Source organism: Aspergillus undulatus, assembly GCF_047715775.1.
Source record: "Aspergillus undulatus strain CBS 261.88 unplaced genomic scaffold BDV17scaffold_39, whole genome shotgun sequence".
NCBI lineage: Eukaryota > Fungi > Ascomycota > Eurotiomycetes > Eurotiales > Aspergillaceae > Aspergillus > Aspergillus undulatus.
This window is the reverse complement of record NW_027396643.1, coordinates 29,901-52,282: the sequence shown is the minus strand read 5'-3', so window position 1 is coordinate 52,282 and position 22,382 is coordinate 29,901. Positions and strand designations below refer to the sequence as shown.

The window sequence follows — 22,382 nt, the reverse complement described above, 5'->3', positions numbered from 1 at the left end:
CGAGGAAAGGGGACGCTTAAGACAAGACGCCGTTTTCATTATGGTCTTCCCGTCGGGGACACTATACTGGTTATCTCGCATTCGGACCATAGCTCTACCGCCGCTAACTGATGGTTGAGGCGGGTTAGAACAATCTATGTATAGAGCACAACTGACCTTGGAACTCCCTACAAACAGATAAAAGCCATAGACCGCTGGGCTTGCGCGAATATGTGTAGATGACCTAGATGACAGACACTTTTATAATAAAGCTGAGACAAACTACCCAGATTTTATTAGCTAAGCTAGGATCTAACTACATCTCTCAATTTGGATCTATTGAATGAGAGTATATATCAAAATAGGCTTCTGACCATGCGTGTACGCAATCCCCATGGGTCTCGCCCTCCCCTTCCATTACCATTGTTTTCCTTTGCTACTATAGTATCGCGTACCAGTCCTAAAGCACTGGACCCAGCTCAAAATCATACCGCACAATAAAACGTTCGGGCAATAAAATCACGCATAAAGAGTGCACCCCATCCCATCCATCTCATCTCACCTCGGCCTCACGACCGAGTAAGGTGGTGGCGGACCCTCCCCTCCCCCATCCTGACCCTGGCCGACCATCTCAACAACCGTAACCCCATTGACATCGCGCAGAATCACACGCGGCGGTTCACGAATCGGACTCTGAACTCTTGCCTCGACGTCGACATCAACATTCACCGTATTGTGCAGAGTAATCCCCTGTTGCTGTTGCTGTTGCTGCTGCTGCTGCTGGTCCGCCCCACCACGTCTCCTGCCAACGGCAGCGCAACAGAGCGCACTCCCAATGCATATGACGAACACTATCACGGGAACGAAGACTATGCCGGCGCGGGAGAATTCGCGCTTTTGGTGCGTGGCGCGTGGGCTGAGCTTGTTGATTTCTGGAGACAGGCCGCTGGGTAATGCATAAGATTGGTCATCGGCTGTGTTGACTGCCAGGGCGCGCGTTGAAGGTGCTGGTGTGGACATGACCGTTTGGAGTCCTATTCCAGACTCCTTGGTTTCGCTGCTTTGCGAGAGGCTGGTGCTGGGTGGCTTGATCTCGGGGACGGGGCGTGTAGAGAGTTCTTGTGCCCGGGCAGGTAGGCCCTCTGAGAATACATTGGTCAGTGATTGTAATGCGATGGATTGCTTCTACGCCTGTCTGAGGACGTAAGGACACAGTACATACCAACGGACAAAGCCATAAAAAGCACAAGGCCAATAAGGTACTTAGGTAAAATCATCCTTGCTGCACAGAATGATTCGTTGCATTCTGAGTAAGGGTAATGGTATCATTCAGGGCGACCACTTGTCAAATCAAATCAGGAACCACTACCTCGAGCCAGGGGGACGCAGCCGTTTAAATAACACACCCCATTGAAGCAACCAAGCACATGTCCCGTCCAGACCCCTTCCCCGGCCGAAGCGATTCATGACCTCACCTCATGTGACGTCTAAGCCCTGCATCTAATAAACATCGGGCACAGTATATAGGGCAGGGCGCTTGGATACGGGGCACTGATTGGACGCGGCTGGGGCGCAGCAGGAGCCAGCCCTACAAGGGTCCAGCCGCGCTCTTGGCTCTTTCTTGGCCCTTTCTTGGCCCCGGGTAATCGGCAGCAGGACCGCGGAGTTTCCCGATAGAAAAAAAAATAAAAAAAAAAATAAATAGATCCGCAACCGCTGTTTCTTGACTAGCGAAGTCTTATAGATACATAGTTCATAGGCTAGGAGAACACTGCTGAGTGCTGAAGGGAGCGGACCGTGGCCGGGAAGTTCCCGATTCCGCAGCCATACTGCGAACTTGGAAAAGAAAGCAAACCTTAGACCTAGCAGATTTCTGACTGGCACAACGACCTTGAAACAGGCCTGCATGGACTTGGGAAAATAGTACCAAGTTCCGATTGTGGCTTGGTCTATGAACTCAACAATAAAACATACATCAACTTTGATTTCGACATCACGCTAACCCAGCAACCTTCGCCCCCAACTGCCCCACCAAATCCCTCGAAACCAAAGACGCCATATCCGACTTCCTTCCCAAGTACTGCAGCGCACGAATGCAAAAGTTACAGTTTTGCGCAAACGCCCCCAAATACTCACAGTTTCCCTGAGTCGTCTCACCTGTGGAGACGGGTATATCGTAGATATCCACATACCCAAGCGAGATATAAGCCGCCTTGGCGAACGAATGAATCAACACGACAGTCCACGGCTCAACCAGGAATGCGACTTCGTTCAGCGAGTCGTGGAAGTGGCGGTGTAGTGATATCGAATTTGGGTCGTGGAGTGAGGACCGCGCGAGGCTGCCCACCGCTAACGCGTTCTCGATCTTAAGTGTTGAGATGAGATCCGTTGACCTTCGCGCTTGGCGCCCGTTGTCTGTGCCAAGTCCGCTGCGGTCAATGTCTTCGAGAACGTCGGCAAGAAGCATCGCAGCGAGATGCCAGTGCCCGTCGAGAATGACGTACCACGACTGGAGGCGTGAGGGGAGTTGTCCGTGGTTGTTGACGCAGTCGAGCATGAACGGTTGGTAGGTGGAGGTCCAATGGTTATATACGCCTAGCGCGCGTTGGATGGATTGCTCGATGCGATTGGGGCTTGCGCCTCGGTAGATGAGGGTTTGGAGTTGTGTAACGCGCCGGTAGAGGAGGACTTTTACGGGCGTGGCTTTTTAGAGGGTGGAGGCGGCTTGTTCGTAGGTGCAGGGCCATCGGTGGCCGGGTTGAGAGGAGATCTGGATGTAGGTGCTGGGGTATTGATGTTGGGTTGCTGAGCTTCGTAGGAAAAGGTCGCCCCATATGTCGTTTTTGTTGTGGGACTGGTTGGTTCGTTGTTGTGGAATTTCGAAGCAGTCCAAGTTAATGGGAGCTTCATACTCAAGCTCAGAGTCGAGAGGCAAAGGTGAGGCTGTTGCAATCTGGCTATCCTCATCTGAGACCACTAGAGGACGCTGATACATCGCAGAACTGAGCGTATCGAACATAATCCCCAACCAGAATAGAAGGCTTAGTGTGCTCTGGTGGTCTTGATTTGCAAGGATGGGATCAACCTGCGAGATTGAAGTCTCTGTAGGTGGCATGGGTGGCATTTCCAGTATCTCGGTTAGTGTAGATGCCGTTGACCCCCTCCGACGAGAGAGCTCCGCCACACTCGGTGGTGCTTCGCGCTGCAGACGCGCAAACTTATGTCGGAAGGTATAGAGTTGGCGATTGGCAGTTTCCAAGAAGACTGGCGCGCCGTCGTTATCCAAGAGCTGACTTAGTCGCAGGCTTGTGGTGTTGTTCCTCGTGTCCAGCGGAGCCTGCGTCAAAGAAAAGATAATGTTGGCGAATATGACCCGGAAGGAGGGAATTCCGGTAGAATGCTGCAACACATGGCGTGCTTCGTTCCAGGTGTTCTTGCGGATGGACCGCTCATCGAGTGTGATATCCTCTGGAACAGATAGCGCCGTTCCGCTCTGAGCGTGCTGGGTCCACTGCGACGCGAATGCGACAATTGCGAGATGCAGTGCTCGTGCGGCAGCCTTGTCCTCCTCCGCGCTCAATGCCCGGCCGCGAAGGGAAGAGGAGACACGATCCAGCCGACAGACCCGGAGGCACATGCGGTTCGACCAACTGGGACCCCATTCTTTGGCTTGTTTGGATGGAAGGACATAGCTAATTGGATCCGTGTAGGGGCAATTGTGCTCTGTTAGCCAGCATGATAGAGCGTTCTCCATGCTATCGTGGTAGATGCGGATTAGGTTGCGCGACATTGTTGAGCAGGCGTATTTGGTCGCGGTCTTGTCGGAGGCAAGGCAAAGACCCCGTTCTTGGAGAGAACCGTCATTCCTATTTTCGCTGGACGAGGAAGTCGATTTGTCCTCTAGTTGTTGTATCACGTCATATGTGCCAACATTCTGAAGAAGGTGAAAGGCTGTCTGGTCGAGAGGGCTGAAGAAGTCCTCAGATGCTTGAGTTGGATTATTGATTTGCCAATCACTAGGAGAATCCAGGTCAGACGCATTTGGAGGTTCCGAGAAAGAGAATGGGGCAGGTTGGTAAGAGAGCAGTCCTTCATCCACCAAGGCGTTATATGAGCCCAGCAGAGCAGGGACGTCACTGCTGTCAGGTGTAGCAATGGCAGAAGTCGGCCCAGGAGCAGGAGCAGGGGCTGCAGTTATACCCGACGTGCTGGGCTTCGTTCTTGACCGGGATCCCTGTCCGCTGGACGTCATGCGTCTCGAGGCAACCCAATTGAAAGTACATTTCTTCTTCCAGCGCTTGCAGTTTGAGCAAGAGGTAAAGCTGCTTTCGGCTCTATTTTCCTATACTACCAGTCAGGAGACTGCTGAGCCGGGCGTAAGCAAGCGACATACCGGTGCATCGCAACCCCTCTTCCCCTTCCGACAGGGGTCGCAGCTGTGATTCTGTCGTCGACGTGAATCTGCCATGTTGTGGTCTGGATGTGCGACAATAACCTGTGATCTCGATTGTTAAACGATGTAAGGTCTGGAGGTCTGGAGCTACAAGGATGGAATCTGGGGTGAGACAATGCGGGGGTTTGAGTTCACCACATGATTCAGCCAGTCCTCTTAGGTTTTGGAATTGCAGATGAGCCCAAGAGCGAGCGGGATAATCAGCCAATCATGTCCTCTTAAAATGTTGATTATTGCTTGATGCGGACAATTACGGGGGATGTCCGATCAGCAGGGGGGGGGGCGCTCCTCATTGGTGGCTGGCCCTATCGACAATTGCTTTTTCCTACTTTCTATGGGTTGGTACTTGACAGGCAAAAGTGACTAGAGCCAATAATCCTATCAAATGAACTAGACTAAGGGGACTAAGTACAATACGATCAAACTCGATATCTACCCCTGAAGCTGCACGCGGACTGTCTTGACTTCGGTGTAGTTCTCCAGAGCATATGATCCCAGCTCCCGACCAAGGCCCGATTCCTTGAATCCTCCAAATGGCATCTGGTAGTGGAGGGTGTTGTAGTTGTTTACCCAGACGGTGCTGTTGTGCTGTTAGTAGGGGGAGAGAAGAAGGGGTAAATAAGGTAAGGAAGCTTACCCTGCCTTGATCGCATTGGAGACCCTGATGGCGGTGTTGATATTCGTGGTATGCACAGCCGCAGCGAGACCTGGAAGAAAGCCATTAGCGCAACCATCAAGCTTAGTGGCAGACATACCATAGTTCGTATCATTCGCCATCCGAATCGCCTCCTCTTCATCCTTGACCTTCTGCACCGTACAAACAGGCCCAAACACCTCCTCCTTGACAATCGTCATCTTCTCATCTACATCGGCAAAGATCGTCGGCTGGATATAGTACCCCTCGCCACCATGTCGACTACCCCCAGTAATCACCTTCGCCCCGGCCTTCTTCGCATCCGAGACATAGGTCATGATCCGATCATACTGCACCTGAGACACCTGCGGCCCCTGGAACGTCTCAGGGTCAAATGGATCTCCGACCTTATTCTGCTCCGCGCGCTTCTTGAACAGCTCGATAAATTTGTCGTAGACGGCTTCGTGCACGAGGATCCTCGATCCCGCGCAGCAACATTGTCCGTGATTGAAGAATATCCCCAAGTTCACCCACCCAATTGCCTCCTCGAGGTTCGCGTCGGGGAGGATGATATTCGGTGACTTGCCGCCTAGTTCCAGTGTGACTTTCTTGAGATTGCTCTTCGCCGCAGCCTGCAGGATCTGTCTACCCACGAGCGTCGACCCCGTAAACGCGACTTTGTCAATATCCATATGCGCCGCAATCGCCGCGCCCGCCGTCTTCCCAAAGCCCGAAATCACATTAATGACCCCAGGCGGAAACCCCGCCTCCTTAATCAAACCGGCAACATAAAGAGCTGATAAGGGCGTCTGTTCAGCCGTCTTCATAACAACCGTATTCCCAGTCGCGACAGCGGGCCCAATTTTCCACGCGAACATCATGAGCGGGAAATTCCAGGGGATAATCTGCCCACAGACACCAACGGGTTCATGACGCGTGTACGTAAGACTACCAGGGTCCGTATCGATCGTCTGTCCATAGATCTTATCCGCCCAGCCACCGTAGTACCTAAGACACCCAGCGGAGGCAGTAACATCGCCCTTGGCCATTGAGATACCCTTCCCGTTATCGAGGGCTTCGATCGCAGCGATGGTGTCAATGTCGCGCTCTAGGAAGTCGGCGAGGCGGGTTAGGAGGCGGCCGCGCTCGGATGGAGTGGTTTGTTTCCATGCGCCTTCTAGGGCTGTTCGCGCCGCGCGGACGGCGATGTCGACGTCGGCTTCTGTGCCTTCGTGCACGGATACGATGGGTTTCTCGTTGTGCGGGTTTATGGTTTGGAATGTTTTTTTGTCGACGCCTGGGATGAATTCGTTGTTTATGAACCTGTCAGAGTGTTAGTTTCTGTGACGGGATAGATAGATGGCTAGACTTGGCTTGCTTGGAAGACTTACAGTCCGAGAGGTTGCTCATAGGTGACCGCCGGGGTCTTAATCGTTTCGAAGAGAGCCATGGCTGACAAAGAGGTACTTTGAGGGGAGTAAGATTCCAAGTCGTAGTCGAGGTGTTCTGATGCTAGATGACATGCAAGATGGAGAGTACTTACACTTCCACGGAATCGAGATGAGGGCCCGACTTATACTTATACATCCGTGACGATTGAAGCACCGGGAGGTCTACTGCAGAGTCATTGCTCATACTCCAAACCGGATCGGCGATGTTCCCCGGTTTCTCGCGGTCCTTGACGCCATACCCCTACCCACCCCGTGCGGCTCCCCCAGATCTGTGCGGCTCCGCATACTACACCCCCTCTCGCACCCCGCGTTCTTTGAGAGCTCAGCCACCCTCCTTCACTTACACTACAGCAAAAATTCCCTCGTCTCCGCAAACTATAATTCCTTCCTTTACCCCGGACCAACCTACCCCGCTCCCGCCTGGGAGGGCTGTTCCCTTTCTCCGGGGATGCGCACGGATGCTGACCCGACGCTATCCAGGAACCTTGAAGAGCCCTCTCCCATTGTCATTCTCTACCTGGTTGTTTATTCCGGATGCCATTTGTCTACAATTCTTGAGGCCGGGTTGCTTACATGGTTCCCCTGTCTTGCTTGGTAGGATGGGAGCTACGTCTGCTGTCCACGTTGCATGTGCAAGGCTATTGCACAGATAGTATCATGAGTAGTTTATTGCCTAGGCGTTCAGACACTGGGTTACGCTAGGACTGTGGAGTAGAGTCAGTGATAGGAGGCCAAAGGAAGATGATTCGGAGTCCTCCCTTGCTCGTCACCTAAGTTCGCTACAGGGAAGTAAAGTGTCGGCGCGAAACCTCGCGTGAGGATGGTGAGGATAAGATGTTTCAGGCATTGGATAAGCAGAAAGGTATTGTGAAGAGATATATCATCGATTCTGCTACATCACTATGTACAATCTCACATGTGCAGATTCGTAGGCGTGAAACATATCAAAACGACAGACATCAACCGATCCATTGAGAAAATCATAAATCATGCAATTTCAGAACTTCCGAACAGGTCATGCTTCGCTTATTCCGGCATCTCGAGCACGTATCGGCCGGCAATCTTGCCTTGTTCTGCTTCCTATTAGTACACGACCAGCAAAAAGCCTAGTAGCGGAAAAAAAAAAAAAAAAGGGAGAACATACCCATAAGCTCATAGATTTTAGGCAGATCCTCCAACGGGGCCAACCTGAACGGAGCTTTGATGAGTCCGCGCGCAAAAAAGTCGAGAGCTTCGACGCCGTCCTGGCGGTTTCCGACGTAGCTGCCCTTGATACTAATCATGCGAATGACGGTCGGCACAACGGGGGCCTTGAGATGTGCATCGGGAGGCAGGCCGATTGCGATGATTGTCCCTCTCGATCGGACATATTCAGTAGCCTGTTGGAAGGGTTTCTCTGACACGGCCAGCAGAATCACGGCGTGCGCTCCCAGACCCTCGGGCGTTGCGGCCTTGACGTCGGCCACGAGGTCTTTGGATTTGGTGAAGTCGACGAAGGTCTGTGGACCTTCCTGTTAGCTTCCTTTCAAGAAAAGAGTAAAAAGTACACACCTCAGTCCCCAACGACTGGCACATAGCCCTCTTCTCATCCCCCCCATCAACGACAACAACCCTAATCCCCATAGCCTTCGCATACTGCTGCGCAAGACTCCCCAACCCACCACCAGCCCCAACAATCGCAACGGTCTGGCCCGGCCGCACCCCAGACTCCTTAAGCCCCTTGTAAACCGTAATACCAGCACAAAGCACCGGCGCCGCCGCATCAAGTGGTACACCAAGCGGGATCTTACTCGCGTGACTCGCCTTGCCGAGCGCATACTGCTGGAACGTGCCGTCGACCGTATACCCACTTAACTGAGCCTTCGCGCAAAGCGGGTCATCAGACTGTCGACAGAACTCGCACTCCCCGCACGATCCATTAAGCCATTTTATTCCGGCTTGATCGCCGATTTCGAATTCGTGGACTAGGGATCCCTTTGCGACGACAATCCCGGCGCCCTCGTGCCCGCCGACCAGAGGCATCTTTACGGGGATCGGCCAGTGGCCCATCATTGCGTGGAGGTCTGTGTGGCACACGCCTGAGTAGCGGATTTTGACGAGGATTTGGTCGGGGCCGGGCTTCGGGACGGGGATTTGTTTGAGGACGAGGGGGCCGCCGATTTTCTCGGCGACTTGGGCCCATTGCATTGAGGGGATGGACATTTTGGCGGTTGTTTATGATTTGGAGCAAAGAAGAGTGAATCTGGAGTATAAATTGGCAATGAGCTGTTGTTGAGAACCTTGGAGGAACCTAGGGGATTTATATAGCTGGCTCCGAGGGGAATGGATACTGGACGGATCCGGGGAAAGGGAAGAGGTACGGGGCCCCGCGCAGTCATCGTGGATCAATCCATCCCTCCTTGCCAATTGTTCCAACATCCAAGAGTGGTTATGAAAGCCAATGGTCTCTGGGAAGTGGAAACATGTCGGGGGGCCGGATTTGACGCATCCCCTCCCCATGCGGCTCCGCGTGCGCTCGGCGGATGCCGATCTCACACCAACCATGCGGAACTCGGATCCCTGGGTTGTCACCTTGCTGCTGGTGTCTTTGCCATGATGACAATATTTGGGAGTCGGGGATTTCGTTTTGTTTGTGCTACATCTCGCCCTCTAGGTAGGCCGACTGCTGTTTGCGTTTCTGGATACTTCCCGGAAGCAGCCCTACCTAGCTTGGCCTGGCCGGTTCTGGGTTATAAGACCTATTCACGGCATTTGCATATTTTTGTTCCGCATAAGTTGACGTTATACTCATAAGAAAATTATTGTAATGACAATGGAGCACAAAGAATTGAATAGATAGATGTACACAAGCCATAAACAAACAGCGTCAGGAGCCCTTTGTTCTCTTCAGGTATCTCACCATTCAACGCGATTCAGCCTCTCCGAAGTTCAGTATCATTCATGACAGGAGGAAAGAATGTACTTGACCAGCCTGCACCAATCGCAATCCCGTCGTGAGTCTGCTTGGTCTCATTATGGCCTCGGCCGTCAGTATCCATCGATAGCGGTTTGACAATGTCAAATGCCAACAGTTCTGCCAGTATACCCTCAAACATGTTTCCGGGCGAGTTTGCCTCCGACGAACTTGCCTGCGACCGATCTTCTACTCTTTCCCAAGAAGTCTCGATGCAAGTCGTTGTTCCCGGCCGCAATAAGCCCATCACAGCATGATTATCAACCTCCGGGCTGGAGCACGCGCTTCCGGTATCAAGTCGCAGTAGGCTTGGATTGATAAATTCCAGTTCAGGTCGGCTGTCGTCAAACCTGTCCCTAGCAATTTTCTTGCGAGTTCCCGCTCTATCTCTGGGCCTGTACGCCGAGTCGATAAGATATTTCGGCGGTTTGCAATTCCCATCGGTGCATTTCTGCGGGATTCCGCGTCTCATGCATTGTTCGCATGGCCGACTATTGTCTAGCGTCTATCAACTACTCAAGTCCTTTCCGTCTCTGGAGCCAAGATACACATACCACATGTTTTGTGCCCCCGTTGACAATTCAAACACGATCGCACGGCTTTCCGTCGAGGAGGGGACTTCTCGAATGTATTGGACATGGATCCTAGCAATGGAGAGTTGGTGTATTGTGTTGTCCAGGCGCTCAGTAATGGGTCGGTCATGGCGAGGGGAATGAAATAAAGTCGTATGGAAGGTTGAGCCGTAATTCACATAATTGCTTGCGAGTATGCAAAGAGCTGCAGCGTTTATCATCTCTGTTCGTGTTCGCAGTCCTCACATCATCCTTTACCCCAAAGAGGCCGTAGTACGAAGAGTTGAAACTCAGGGGGCTGACCGGGTCCGCATGATTTGCTAGGAAGTTAGCATAGAGCATCAGAACTGTAGTTCGTTACACGTAATCAGATACCATATCTAGAGATTGGAACGAAGATCCGTAGTTGTTGGGAAGCCAGGGTAAGGGGTGAGCTGGAACGATCTCACTGTGCGGCTCCGCATGGACATCGGAACCGCATAGCCCAACCCTTGACAGGAACGATAATTTTGGTAAAGACCGACCGCATAGAGTTCGTAGATCGATTTTCATGGATCAATTTTACGGGGTGCCCGGGGAGCTTTCCCCGCCTTCCAGTAGTCTGGTGTAAAGCTGCGGATGAGCTGGTCCTTTCCGTTGCTCCGTGATGGGCGAAGATGAAAGCTAGAATTATGCTATAATCATACTAGGAGGTACTTCCAAGCTTCCAGTTCTCTATTGCAGTTTCCAATTACCCCTGGGACCTCCTTGTGAGAACAGAACCTGGAATTTTCACTTGCGGCGGACACTTAAGAAAGCACCCTGTCCTTTGTTGAAGGTCCCAAGTCATATCCCCTTATCGACTTTTGTTATTATTCCATTCTAGTTTTCTAAGAAAATTCGAGCCAGAATGTCCAGTAACGCCAGTCAGGCCGAAGAGGCCAAGGTCTCTCCCCAGAATGGTGCCAATACATGCCATCTGTCTACCGTGCCCACGTCCGTCACGCTCTCCGCCGACCAGTTCGAAAAGCTGTACTTGACTCCCATGGCTCGCCGCCAGCCTTCTCTGGCCAGGAATGTGGGAAACCCTACACCATTGTAGGTATCCATCTATGTCTGAAGTAAGCAGACTTGGCTAACCGCAAGACCCACTGCCCAGGGCGCTCGGTGGCTTCGTGATCACCACCACCCCCCTTTCGTGCTGTTTGATGGCCTGGAGAGGCTCCAGTGGTAATGGGATTGCGTTTATGTAAGGACTCCTTGCTTTATGCCATAGCTGCTGGATTGACGATTACAAGTGGTCCCATCATCTTCCTCGGCGGCCTGCTACTTCTCATCACCAGTATTCTCGAGTTCATCCTGGGAAACACTTTTCCCTGCGTTGTCTTTGGCACCATTGGTGAGTCTCGAATTATTGCCGCCGCCTTTGTTTTCGTACCACTTACAGCTTCACAGGGGGATTCTGGTTCGCATTCGCAGCTACAATGATCCCTTCATTCAATGCCGCAGCCCCATACGCCACAGACACAGCCAGCGGACTTACCAGTACCGGGTTTATGAATATTACGGTATACGCCAACTACCTTCCTAGTTCTTTCACTCGTCTACTTGCCTCCATTAGTACTAACGCGCTGGTTCAGCCTTCCTATTCATAACAATGGCCGTCCTAATGCTCGTCTTCCTCATCTGCGCAACCCGAACCAACGTCGTCTACACCCTCATTTTCCTCTCGCTGCTCCTCGTCTTCCTGCTCTTGTCAGCGGGATATTGGCGCCTCGGTGAGGGTGATGCCGTTGTGGGAGATAGATGCGTGAAGGTATGTTCCATGGATGCCGAGCTATACACACTCCCCGCGAACCATCGAATAGAGCTCCAGCTAACGTGATTCCCCACACGACATCTAGGGTGCCGGTGCATCCCTATTCGTAGCCAGTCTCGTCGGCTTCTATTTACTCATTGCTCAGCTCTTTGATGCCGTGGGGTTCCCGCTTCCTTTGCCGGTTGGGGATTTAGATGGGGTTTGGGGGAGGTTTCAGCGGAAGTAAGTGTGTTCATTCTGTAGTTGGTTTCTCTTGGAACGAGAGATCCTCTCGGTCTTCTGGTCGTGAATAGGAATCTTGAAGCCGAGAATGAGAACAATGCCAGCACTTGCTGAACCTTAAAAAACAGAGGCGATGCAAATGTAGTCACCAACCATGACGACTTCGCCGTTTGACTTCGACAACGGGGAAGGACAGGACTTAGTGAGTCCCTACGCCTAGCCTGCACAGTGGAGTAGCTATCCACATACCTTTACAGTCGGTTGTGTTTTCGTTCATGGTCTAGGGCAAACCCAGCAGGAGGATTAGGTACCATCACAGGATATCTAAATATCAATGCGAGAGAGGATTATATTATATAGTACGAGCTGGCAAGTTTGAAAAACAAAAATAATATTCTATAATCGCAAATGTCTATTCTATTTAGTTCATGACCTCCTTCCGACATTTACAGCTATGCATTGCTGGCGCAGGAGAAAGTATTAGTCGAAGCATCATCGTGAATCGCCTTTCCGGAGACATAGAGACCAAGGCCGCACTGTTGTAAAGGGCAATCTGTCAGCTCAACATCCCAAACAAGGCCTTTCCAGTGGGAGAAAAAAAAAATCTTTGTCGCGTAACTCACCATACACCCCCCAATCAAAACAATCACCACATTAACAACCGTAAGACAAATCTTCCTCGGCGACGAAAACCACTGTCCGTAGTTGATATGCAGCCAGTACACGCCACCAAGACCGTAACTGAACCAGCTGGCGAAGAGGGAGCTCTGCAAGAGAACAAACAACGTCAGTTGGTCTCTCTAGACTGCAAAGTTGTATGGGAAAAGTTATGGTAGCAAACTCACGATAAGACTAAGCAAGTCGCTAAAAACGGGAATCGCATCCGCAATAATCCACGCAATGATCCAGCAGCTCAAACCGATCGCGATCCACGATCCAACAGAAACAAGATCCCGGCGGTGCATCCGGTCTGTGCCGCGGAAGAGTCGGACGTAGATGTACTTGAGGCCGATGTGCCCGTTTACTACGCCCGCGCCGACAATCTGCTTCGTTTAGTGGTTATCCAAAGACGACTGACAGGAATTATAAGCTCACCGTAGGAATCGCAATCCCATACGCAACCTTCTTCAACACAGGCCCAGCCGATCCCAAGGCAGGCGACTCGACGCTCTGCCCGGCATAGTAGTAAATTACGACGGCGGCAACAACGTAGAAAATAATCTCAAAGGTCTGCAGCATGTACAGGGCCTTCGGGAAGTCTCTGGGCTCGCGCATCTCCGCGAGAAGACCGAAGAAGGCGACGTGCGCGCAGTAGGCAAAGACGATGTTCGTTACGGCTGTGAAGGCGTCGAAGAGGTCTGTGTTGACGGTGGCTTTGAGGGTTGTGGATGCGCGGCCTTGGACTCCGACGCCGATCATGGTTATTATGACAGCTGTGAAGATGGAGAGGAAGGCTGTTGGTGGTGGTTGTTAGGATGTGGTGTGTTTTGGTTCTGAAGATGGGTTGCTTGGCTGGATGAACGTACACATGCAGGAGATATAAGTCATGTTCTTCATCGTCCGGGGAAGCGAGCCAAGCATGCAAATGACGAATCCAACGGTGGTGAAGACCATAGTGCAAGTCCCATGCTCGGTGATGGTGTTCATCATGACGCTAAACGTCAAGATGTGGCTGCCCATAATGAAGATGGAAAACAGGAGCTGGCCAATGCCGAAGAGCTCCCGGCCGAATGCACCGAGCAGGACCTCACCGGCGTCGGCTAGGTTCTGCACATGGGGGTAGCGCTGGTGGAATTGCGCGATGACATAGCCGGTGTAGGTAGCGAGGAGACCCAGCCCGATGATCAAAACAAGAGCGCTAGAGGAATGGTTAACTGCTTGACAATCGTGATTGATCTAGGGCTTTGGCCCCAGAGACTGACTCACGGCACAAGTCCTAGCTGGGCGAGAGTTGCTGGTAATGAAAGAACACCGAGCGAAACGGACTCTGCAATCATGACTAGACAGATCGAGAGTATATATTAGATCTTGTTCACGCGTTTAGTCAAATTGCGACTTACACATTCCCGTTTGCCTGTACTTTAGTCAGTCGCGAACGTCAGAATTGAACCTGACAGGCTCCAGACTTACCACCACTCCATAGTCTTGTACTTGACTTCAGCATTGGACTCATCTCCAAACGCGTCCACTGGATAGCGCGGCAGCTGGGCCTTCTCAGCCTCCACGTTGAATCCCGACTCCGTGTCCACTGGCTCGGGTCCAGGGACTGTGCTGACCTTGTCGGGGCTCATTCTGCCGGGTTGTCTATGAGAGCGCGTATAGCTTAGACGCGTACACAACCTCCGTGAATGAATGAATGAAAAAAAAAAAAAAATTCAAAATCTCTCCTCTGGGGACGGCAGAACTCTTAAAGGTTCGTATTTTATTCCTCCGCTGTTAGCCGAGAACCCCGGAATTCGGCCAGCACTGCAGACCCAGCCTCAGGGGAGATCTCTTATCAAGCTGCAAAAAGCAAGATAAATGTAATAGGTAAATGTAAAAGGGAGCGCAGAAAATTCAAGCATTTTTGTGTGTGTAGTTAAGCCTCTCCCAATCAGAAGCTTGGCTTGGCGATCTGTTATGTAACTATTAGTTAACGGAAATATAGATCCACTTCTTCAGCCATTTCGAGTAGGTTTGACGTTTGTCAGCTTTGTATGGAGAGAATTGCACTGGCCAATAATATAGGAGGGACAAAGACTGCATGAATCAGCTGAGGCAGCAAGTATAACGAGCATACTCTTCTATGTATCCGGGGAACGTGGCTGGCTCGCGTACAAGTCCATGACATCACAGGGGTTTGAGATGGTTTGATTTGATTCAAGCCCGTGGGAAGAGGTATACCATTGTCGGGGAACTTACGGGTGCATGGAATACTACTCGACAGGGTCTAACTGGCAGGGAATTCGGGTACATAAAAGTATCACTACATCGCTGAGAAAAATATGAATTTACCCGCAGATAAATCTCCTTAGTCTCTCGTCTATTCCGCCGACGTCTCACGTCCATACAATTCAACTAACTATCCTACGCCTACTCTTTGCTCTGCAACCCCGACTACAGACAAGGAAAACCACACTACCCCACTGAACATGTGGTTTCTCATCGAAAAAAGATCCTCAAAGCGATGGGCGAAATTGAAGAGGAAATCTTCCGAGCTCAGCTAAAGTGGAACCAATGCAAAAATCGATATCCTGCCGGAAGAGTACTATGGAAGCGCTTGGGAGTGGAGGAGCTGGCACTACAAAAAAAAAAAAAAAGTCCGGGAGGCCGATGCGATATCCTACAACGTATGCGCCGGCTCAGTCTTGAGGATGGTGACAAAGTCTACCGCTATACCCTGCACCCAGTCATCCACTTCTGTTATTCATCTGCTAAAGCTGCTGCAAGATACCGATCTCACGCTCAATCTCCACCCACGCCCTAGGCGATAGCATCCCAGTAAGCCAGTAATTATCACCATGGTCCTTTCCCAGCACGACAACAACGTTCCGCATAGTCGGGTCTTGACGCATCGCGGACGAGTGGTGGTATAGCGGAGTCCCAGGTGGGTTTACTCTCAACTGCTCCTGTCCCTCCTCACTTTCACCAGGACGCAAAACCGCACCGCTAAAGTCCGCCGTTTTGAGCAAGTCGGCACGGGTCCAATTAGTAAATGGCATCAAGAGGGCGTTGGACTCGCCGCACACGATTGCCGAATCGCTGCCGGATTTGGACTCGGAATTAGATTCTCGACGGAGTTCTCGCACGAACGCAAGTACTTGGCCTTCTGTTGATTGCTCGCTTAGATGGCGCCGGTTCTCCAGGGCGATAGGACCCAAGGCCCCCGTGGCGATTTCAGGAGATAGAAATGTGAATGCTGCCACGGCCATATTCTGGACGTGGACTCCTGCTTTTGACGCTTGGATGAGGGATGGCAGTCGGAATCGAGCGTTGAGTACGTGGAGCACTGTTACTGGCCGTGGCTGCGGCAGGGAGGCTGCCACCGCGCGCGATGCCCACGCTGTTAGGATATCGCCTTCGCTGATAAAGGGCTTCTGCCCTTCGCTGCCTTGATCTGGGTCTGCCAGGCCATCTTGTGCGTGGCGCCGCAGTTCAGCTACCGCTCTCTTGGGTAGGCAAATAGTACGTGAATCTATTGTCCAGTTCCACAGCATATCCCAGACAAAGCGCAGCCCGAACACGAGCATCGCGTATCCCTTCAGCTGCTTCTTTCCTAGGATGAACTCCTCACTCTTTTCCTCTTCTGCAGATGCATCTGCAATCGCACATATCGTATCATCTCGAGCCCCGAGCAAGGGCGGGACTTCCGACTCCCGACCTGCCAAAACCAGAGACCAGCTGCGCAGGAGAGCCTGTTGGCCCATGACGTCCATGAGCGTGTGAGGCCACGAGAGACCCACAAGGGTGGCGTTGTTAAAGGAAGTGACGTGAAGCGACAGCATAGGCGTGTCGTGGTAGATAAAGCCATCAAGCGTCGCCGGTGCATCTTCCCGGGCTGCAAATTCTCGAAACGCGTCTGGCCCGGGATGGATCGATGGATTCTCAGTGGCTTTGGGGAGGTTCTTTGCCAACGGGTGGTCTTTGATGTCCATCTCTATGGCACGGTGGGTATAGAATATAGCAGGGCGTTCCGCCGTGAAGGGCCTGGGGCTGTGAATCTCCAGCTCTCCATTATCCTAGGAATATGAGTCCATTTGGTACATGGTAATCGGTAGCAGATTATCCAACTGACCTTTAACCTCAGCCGCCCACCAATCTTTCTCCAATCTCCAATCTCCAGCAATCTGGCCAAAGAGACGTGCAGCTTATCCGCGTCCAGAACGTCATCAAAGCGCAGTGTCCAAGTGACGACTATGTTCCGAAGCGTCTTGGAGGAGTCGAGCAAGTGGACAGGATAAACGTCATCACTTTCGACCCGTGGCGCGGGACTCCTTGCGAGCGACATTCCGAGAATACGACGTAAAGGTTCCATTATTGCATTAATGTTGACAAACTCAGTTTCGGAATCACATCCAGTTCTTCGAGTATGATTGTCGAAGGAATAGCGGTGAAAAGATCACCCTCTTGAGGGATCGAATTAGATCTGGGTAGCGGCTTGGCAGTGGGGCCTGATCTATGGAAAAATAAGAAAGAGAACTGTAGTGAGTACCCAGCTATTTTGATCAAAAAAGAAATGCAGCTCGAGTTTGTTTTAAGTGTCATTGCTGTTATTCAAAGTTGTTCTGGCATACGGGCTTTGAGTGACTGCATTCAGAAAGACTAACGAGGCAGAACGAGCATGTGACAGACATAAGACAACATGTCTTCCTACTGTCCATTCTGTGGGGGAAGACTTGCTTCTGTTCTGATATGCGATTGAGCCGCTTGTCAGGATGCTTTGAGAGTGCTTCTCCTCGGGAGTTTCCATTTTGCCTTGGTTTTTGCAGGCCCTTGCTGTGGAGGCTGTGTTCGATGACTTGGGCCTTGAGATCAGACATACAAGGACCCCCTAGCGCCTTGACATTTTGCGAGTGGTAGTCTCTCCGGCCTTGGCCGTCGTGGCCTGAAATTGTCGCAATTTCAGATCCTACAATCCGTGGAGGACGTTTCACGGCTTCGTGTCCTTTTGACCGTGGTCATGGGAACAGAAGGCGCAGTCTTTACCTTTGACCAAAGTACTACAGGTGGGTTTATCGGATCTGGTTGTGCTTCTTAAGACTGCCGTAGTAGAAGATATTGATGGCTCGTAAACGTGGCTACAACCCTAGCTCCCTCCGTCTCCCCTCAACAGCATCAACGATCCCCCTCTTAACAACCTTATGGCTCGAATTCTTGGGCCAATCGTCAAGCCCCAGGTCACGAAGCAACAGGGCCCCTCCAAGCGCAAAATCACGTCCCAGAACCTTGACAACGCACTCTTCCATTTGCCGCGTGATATCCTCCGTTGATGAAGAGTTATCAACATGGCTGCCTTTCATCACGGCCACTGGCTTAGTACCGTACGCCGCATCAGGCAGCCCAATAACCTGGACTTCGTCGTGGAACTCCCTCTCTAGACAGTCCTCCACGACTGACGGCACGATGCAGATGCCTCTGGACTTTATCAAGTCCTTACTCCGGCCGACGACGAATACCACGCCCGTCTCGTCCATGTATGCGAGATCGCCCGTCTGGAACCATCTCTTCCCTGCTTCGTGTTGATCTTGAAGAAACGCCTTGTCGGTGTGCTCGTCGCTCAGGTACCGGTCCACGAGACTGTTCGAGTGAACCTGCAACTCGCCAATCTCGCCCCGTGGAACGATGGTGTTGCTGCCGCTTTCACAGATGCGTATATCGGTCCCCAGTAAAGCGCGGCCGACACCTGGGATGTTCCCGTTCGCAGCAACAGGCGGTTGTTCTTGCTGCTCATCCACCCACCCAAAAGCCGGCGCCCCCTCTGACATCCCCCAATGAAAGACTAACCGTCTCGTCCGGAGCTTCTTCTTCCCCTCTGCAATAACGTCCGCGGGACAAGTATCACCAGAGCAGGTAACAAAGCGCAGCGTTGTCGGCTGGTACGTTCCCAACGCCGGACTACTGCATAACGAACGCACCACTGTTGGCAGGATCATCAGATGGGTGATGCGCTGCTCCACAATAGCGCGCAGCGCGACGTCGTCGCTGAAGAATGTGCTTGCCATGACGACGCAGCCTCCGCCTACCCACGCATTCAAACACCCTAGGTAGCAGACTGGTCGGTAGCACATGCTCGTCGCGAGAAAGCGCGCTGTGTGGTCCCATTGGCTGCCGTGGAAGGCGTGGTAGCCTGTTATCTCGCCGGTGATGTTGCGGATGCTCAGCGGGCAGCCTTTGGGGAAGCCGGTTGTCCCGCTTGTGAAAAGTATATAGGCGGTACTGTCTGGGTTGCCTGGCCGTGAGGGTGGGCTGCTGCTGCTGCTGGGATTTTGGAGCTTGTGGAGGCGCTCCCAGTTTGGAGGATGGTTTTGGTCGTTTGCATCATGGGCGACCAATTTCAATCGGGGCGCTGATGTGCTGTCTTGGTGTTGATGCTGCTCGAACTTTTCAGCCGCAGGTCCATCCTTCAGGACCACCACTTTCGGATCCAGCGATTGCATCAAATATTGCAGCTCCTCTGCTCGTCCGACCGCAGTAGGATCGATCGGAGAAAAGGCCGCTCCCAGCCGGAAACAAGTCCACAGAAGCAGTGCCCATTCCACCGAATTGTCAACGAAGACCGCTACGACGTCGCCGGGCTGCACGCCTGCCTCGACGAAGCAAGCGGCAACGTACTCGACAGCCTCAATCAGCTGGCGATATGACCAGCTAAAGTATCCTGCAGTGGATGCGCTTCTGCTCTTGACGAAATTGGCAAGAAGATCGGACGGCTGGTGCAATGCGACCAGGGCTTCTGAGTCTGGTCTCTTGGCGCCTTCAGAGGATAGCCATTCCCACAGATTGGATGGTGTCGCTGGTGGTGGTCCACCGGAGAAATATGAAAGTTGCTTGGTACTTTGCATATTGGGCTGTGTGACTGTAGTGTTGCGTTGAAGGGGCGGATGGTTAGCAAGATGGACAGGAAAGGGACGGAGGTGACACGGGCACGCAGAATACGTAAGAAGTGACGAACGGACGCCTGTTTATATAATGCATCAACATTTCCTGCACGAACAGTGGTACAGAGGCCTAAAGGAACAAAAGGGGAAAAACTAAAGTTTCCTGTATGCACTAGTATTTGCTTATATTCTGCCAGCAGAAAAATAAACCTAAACCTAAGTGTATATCATGGCTTGCTTGGTTTGTTATATAGCTGCTCATCTTAAGTACCACGTAAAGGTACAAGTTAAATGATCAGGTTTAAATTTTATTAGATTTACAGCTATTTCTCCAAGCTAGTATTATATACCTTGGGGTTAACCCCTAGCCTGCTATCAAGTATCTTATATAGTATACTAAATTACTCTACCAGGCTATTTATAATTAGCGTAGTACCCACTAAATACCCCTGGAAGGTAGCGGCATGAGCGCGAAAGGATAAAGACCATAAGTGGTATACAGTATTTACAAGATGTGGGGTTTTCCCCCTTTTGTCCCTTTAGGCTTCCGCACAGTGCGTCTCTGGAATGAAGATCACAGCATGCATGCCCAATGGTGTGCCAAGGAGGTGTTGATCTTGCTGCAGATTGCTGCAGATTCTGAGATCATGAAGATCTGAGCAAGCGACGTCATGCGGTGAATTCTGCAACCTGGTAAATAGTACAAGTGTCGCCGTTGTAGTTCAAGGTACTTCTCTGCCATTCCACCAGCAGCCCCGGCGCCAACATGTCTCGAGACCACACCCCCATTCTCGACGCCCAAACCGGCCGTCTACTACCATCAACCTTCGATGAACTCGCTACAAGCAATCCCGATTGTATTTTCGGCGAGTTCATCGACTCCCCAATGTGTCCCGGGGGTATCGACAAACTAACCTACGAGAGATTCGCAAAATCAATCAATCAACCGTATGGCCTGGTGGATGAAGACAACCCTGGCCGAGCTTCGTCTTCCAAATCTTCCAAGATTCTCGGTCGTCGCGTACGTAGGGCACCCCGACGTCCGGGTATTGGATTGTGCTGGTCGCTGCAATCCAGTGTGGGTAAACGGTGGGTTCCATTTTCCTTGGCTGACTTTGTACATGTGCTAATATTTGTTGAGGTGTTGTACTCGTCCGTCAGCAACGATGTAACAAGCCATGTGCGCTTGATGGCGGATACGAAATGCGCGGCGTTGCTGCATAGATCGCAGATCCAGACCCCAGAGTTTATGGGTAAATGCGCGGATTGCCCTGTTTTGAAATACCAGAGCTTGCCTCACTGCTTGATTCACGCCCTGTCGACCACTTCGCGTATACATTGACATACGCCGAAGCAGCACGGGATCCTGTGCTGATGAGCAGATTCCATTCACACACATTTGAACCACGCTCTAACATACCAAGGTCCTCCATACATCTAGCGCAACCGGTTTTCCCAAGCCCCTAACCTGGACAAACGCGCATCTGTCCGTGGTAACCCACGGCGCATCATGGCCAGACCACCACAACAGACCAGTATCCTAGTACTACGCCTCGAATCCCGGCCAGCAGCGGTGGCCTTCGGTGGCGCGATCTACCATACGAGTTCTGTGACTGGCTTGACAAGCCCAACCTTCACCGGTGTAACCAGCGTCTTTCCACCGCTGCATATCCCCGTCGGTGAGTATACGCCCGATATGGTGGTGCAGTGGCTCAGGATGGCAAGGTGTGAGACTGCGCTTATGTTGCCTAGTACGTTGTCACTGGTGTTGGAGAGTGCTGAGCTTGAGCAGGAGGTTTGTAAATTGAGAAAGGTGTTTTATATTGGTGGTATGTATGACATAAGGCTCCCCTTGTGCGTTGGTTATCTGCCTAACGAAAACCACAAACAGCCCCATTAAGCACCCAGCTCGCCAAAACCCTAACGCCACAAGTCCGTATAGCTACGCTATCGGGCACAACGGAAGAAGGCTACTTTCTCACACAAGAAACTGACCTAGAAGACTACGAATATTTCTGCGTCGACGCAGCCAGAACAGGCATTCACTGGAACCAGATCAGTCCGGATGCAAACCTGTACGAGATGCAACGTCTGCGGATGAGTCAGGAGGAGTACAACAACGGCCAGCGCCATAACTCCCAGTTGCTTCAGCCGCAATATGTCTTCCTCACGCTCCCCGATCGTGAACAGTACACCAGCGGCGACATATTCTCCAAACATCCCTCCAAGCCAGACCACTGGAAATATGAGGGCCGCATCGACGACCAGATCCCCTTGAGCATGGGTCAGAATGTCTACCCTGGCGTCTTTGAAGAGCGCGTAGCGAAACATCGGCGGATACAATCTGCGACGCTGGTTGAGAGTGGTCGGGAGCAGGTTGTGTCTATTGCTTGAATTGCAGGAGGGTTGTGAAGAGGATATTTTTTAGAGGGAGGTCTGGCCCGTGATAGGACTGGCCGGTGAGGGGATGCGTTCGTTCGAGAAAGTCCCAAGGGATATGATTGTCTTTGTGGAGAAGGAAAGACCGCTTCCGCGCAATTTTAAGGGCGCTGTTAAGCGTGGAGCGGCGTATGAGTTGTATAAGGATGAGATTGAGGCTCGCTATGCTAGGTATTGTCAGTGAAGGATTGCTCTTTGATGGTTATTTTTCCTGGTCCTAGGCCATTCTCTTTCCATCAAACATAGTTGCAATCACTACGTATCTCTGGATCTCTGACCCACGGTCAGGTCTGCAATAGCTCAGTGG

At 51.8% G+C, this 22,382-nt stretch overlaps 10 protein-coding genes across 10 annotated transcripts; 2 read left to right on the top strand and 8 right to left on the bottom strand.

The window, feature by feature from the left end:
- Positions 1–245: 245 nt before the first annotated feature.
- BDV17DRAFT_268557 (uncharacterized protein) lies at positions 246–1,320 on the bottom strand. The gene is made up of 2 exons (XM_073758472.1): positions 1,202–1,320; positions 246–1,121 (listed from the first exon to the last, which is right to left on the bottom strand). The coding sequence occupies exons 1-2, from the start codon at positions 1,254–1,256 to the stop codon at positions 538–540; spliced, it is 639 nt and encodes a 212-aa protein (XP_073613619.1). The 5' UTR covers positions 1,257–1,320; the 3' UTR covers positions 246–537.
- Positions 1,321–1,972: 652 nt separating this feature from the next.
- On the bottom strand, positions 1,973–4,447 carry BDV17DRAFT_299383 (Zn(II)2Cys6 transcription factor domain-containing protein; the record flags this gene model as incomplete). Its single annotated transcript, XM_073763860.1, has 3 exons — positions 1,973–2,612; positions 2,835–4,321; positions 4,373–4,447. 3 exons carry the CDS (start codon positions 4,445–4,447, stop codon positions 1,973–1,975), a joined length of 2,202 nt encoding a protein of 733 aa, XP_073613618.1.
- A 417-nt stretch (positions 4,448–4,864) lies between these two features.
- On the bottom strand, positions 4,865–6,516 carry BDV17DRAFT_299382 (aldehyde dehydrogenase family protein; the record flags this gene model as incomplete). The annotated part of the gene is made up of 4 exons (XM_073763859.1): positions 4,865–5,012; positions 5,070–5,139; positions 5,188–6,389; positions 6,458–6,516. 4 exons carry the CDS (start codon positions 6,514–6,516, stop codon positions 4,865–4,867), a joined length of 1,479 nt encoding a protein of 492 aa, XP_073613617.1.
- Positions 6,517–7,525: 1,009 nt separating this feature from the next.
- On the bottom strand, positions 7,526–8,719 carry BDV17DRAFT_299380 (zinc-dependent alcohol dehydrogenase; the record flags this gene model as incomplete). Its single annotated transcript, XM_073763858.1, has 3 exons — positions 7,526–7,590; positions 7,662–8,016; positions 8,069–8,719. 3 exons carry the CDS (start codon positions 8,717–8,719, stop codon positions 7,544–7,546), a joined length of 1,053 nt encoding a protein of 350 aa, XP_073613616.1. The 3' UTR covers positions 7,526–7,543.
- Positions 8,720–10,931: 2,212 nt separating this feature from the next.
- On the top strand, positions 10,932–12,066 carry BDV17DRAFT_293129 (transcriptional activator of ethanol catabolism AlcS; the record flags this gene model as incomplete). The annotated part of the gene is made up of 6 exons (XM_073762530.1): positions 10,932–11,119; positions 11,181–11,270; positions 11,320–11,420; positions 11,477–11,611; positions 11,662–11,837; positions 11,926–12,066. 6 exons carry the CDS (start codon positions 10,932–10,934, stop codon positions 12,064–12,066), a joined length of 831 nt encoding a protein of 276 aa, XP_073613615.1.
- A 448-nt stretch (positions 12,067–12,514) lies between these two features.
- On the bottom strand, positions 12,515–14,353 carry BDV17DRAFT_293128 (putative amino acid transporter; the record flags this gene model as incomplete). Its single annotated transcript, XM_073762529.1, has 8 exons — positions 12,515–12,598; positions 12,686–12,829; positions 12,908–13,105; positions 13,158–13,516; positions 13,589–13,920; positions 13,989–14,061; positions 14,123–14,136; positions 14,193–14,353. 8 exons carry the CDS (start codon positions 14,351–14,353, stop codon positions 12,515–12,517), a joined length of 1,365 nt encoding a protein of 454 aa, XP_073613614.1.
- A 1,079-nt stretch (positions 14,354–15,432) lies between these two features.
- Positions 15,433–17,231, bottom strand: BDV17DRAFT_141202 (uncharacterized protein). The gene is made up of 2 exons (XM_073754300.1): positions 16,837–17,231; positions 15,433–16,780 (listed from the first exon to the last, which is right to left on the bottom strand). The coding sequence occupies exons 1-2, from the start codon at positions 17,074–17,076 to the stop codon at positions 15,476–15,478; spliced, it is 1,545 nt and encodes a 514-aa protein (XP_073613613.1). The 5' UTR covers positions 17,077–17,231; the 3' UTR covers positions 15,433–15,475.
- Positions 17,232–17,839: 608 nt separating this feature from the next.
- Positions 17,840–19,749, bottom strand: BDV17DRAFT_299375 (class I adenylate-forming enzyme family protein; the record flags this gene model as incomplete). The annotated part of the gene is made up of 1 exon (XM_073763857.1): positions 17,840–19,749. Exon 1 carries the CDS (start codon positions 19,598–19,600, stop codon positions 17,840–17,842), a length of 1,761 nt encoding a protein of 586 aa, XP_073613612.1. The 5' UTR covers positions 19,601–19,749.
- Positions 19,750–20,183: 434 nt separating this feature from the next.
- Positions 20,184–20,399, bottom strand: BDV17DRAFT_268552 (uncharacterized protein). Its single transcript, XM_073758471.1, has one exon. It carries the CDS (start codon positions 20,376–20,378, stop codon positions 20,211–20,213), a length of 168 nt encoding a protein of 55 aa, XP_073613611.1. The 5' UTR covers positions 20,379–20,399; the 3' UTR covers positions 20,184–20,210.
- A 3-nt stretch (positions 20,400–20,402) lies between these two features.
- On the top strand, positions 20,403–22,030 carry BDV17DRAFT_293125 (uncharacterized protein; the record flags this gene model as incomplete). The annotated part of the gene is made up of 3 exons (XM_073762528.1): positions 20,403–20,657; positions 21,078–21,465; positions 21,528–22,030. The coding sequence occupies 3 exons, from the start codon at positions 20,403–20,405 to the stop codon at positions 22,028–22,030; spliced, it is 1,146 nt and encodes a 381-aa protein (XP_073613610.1).
- Positions 22,031–22,382: the final 352 nt, after the last annotated feature.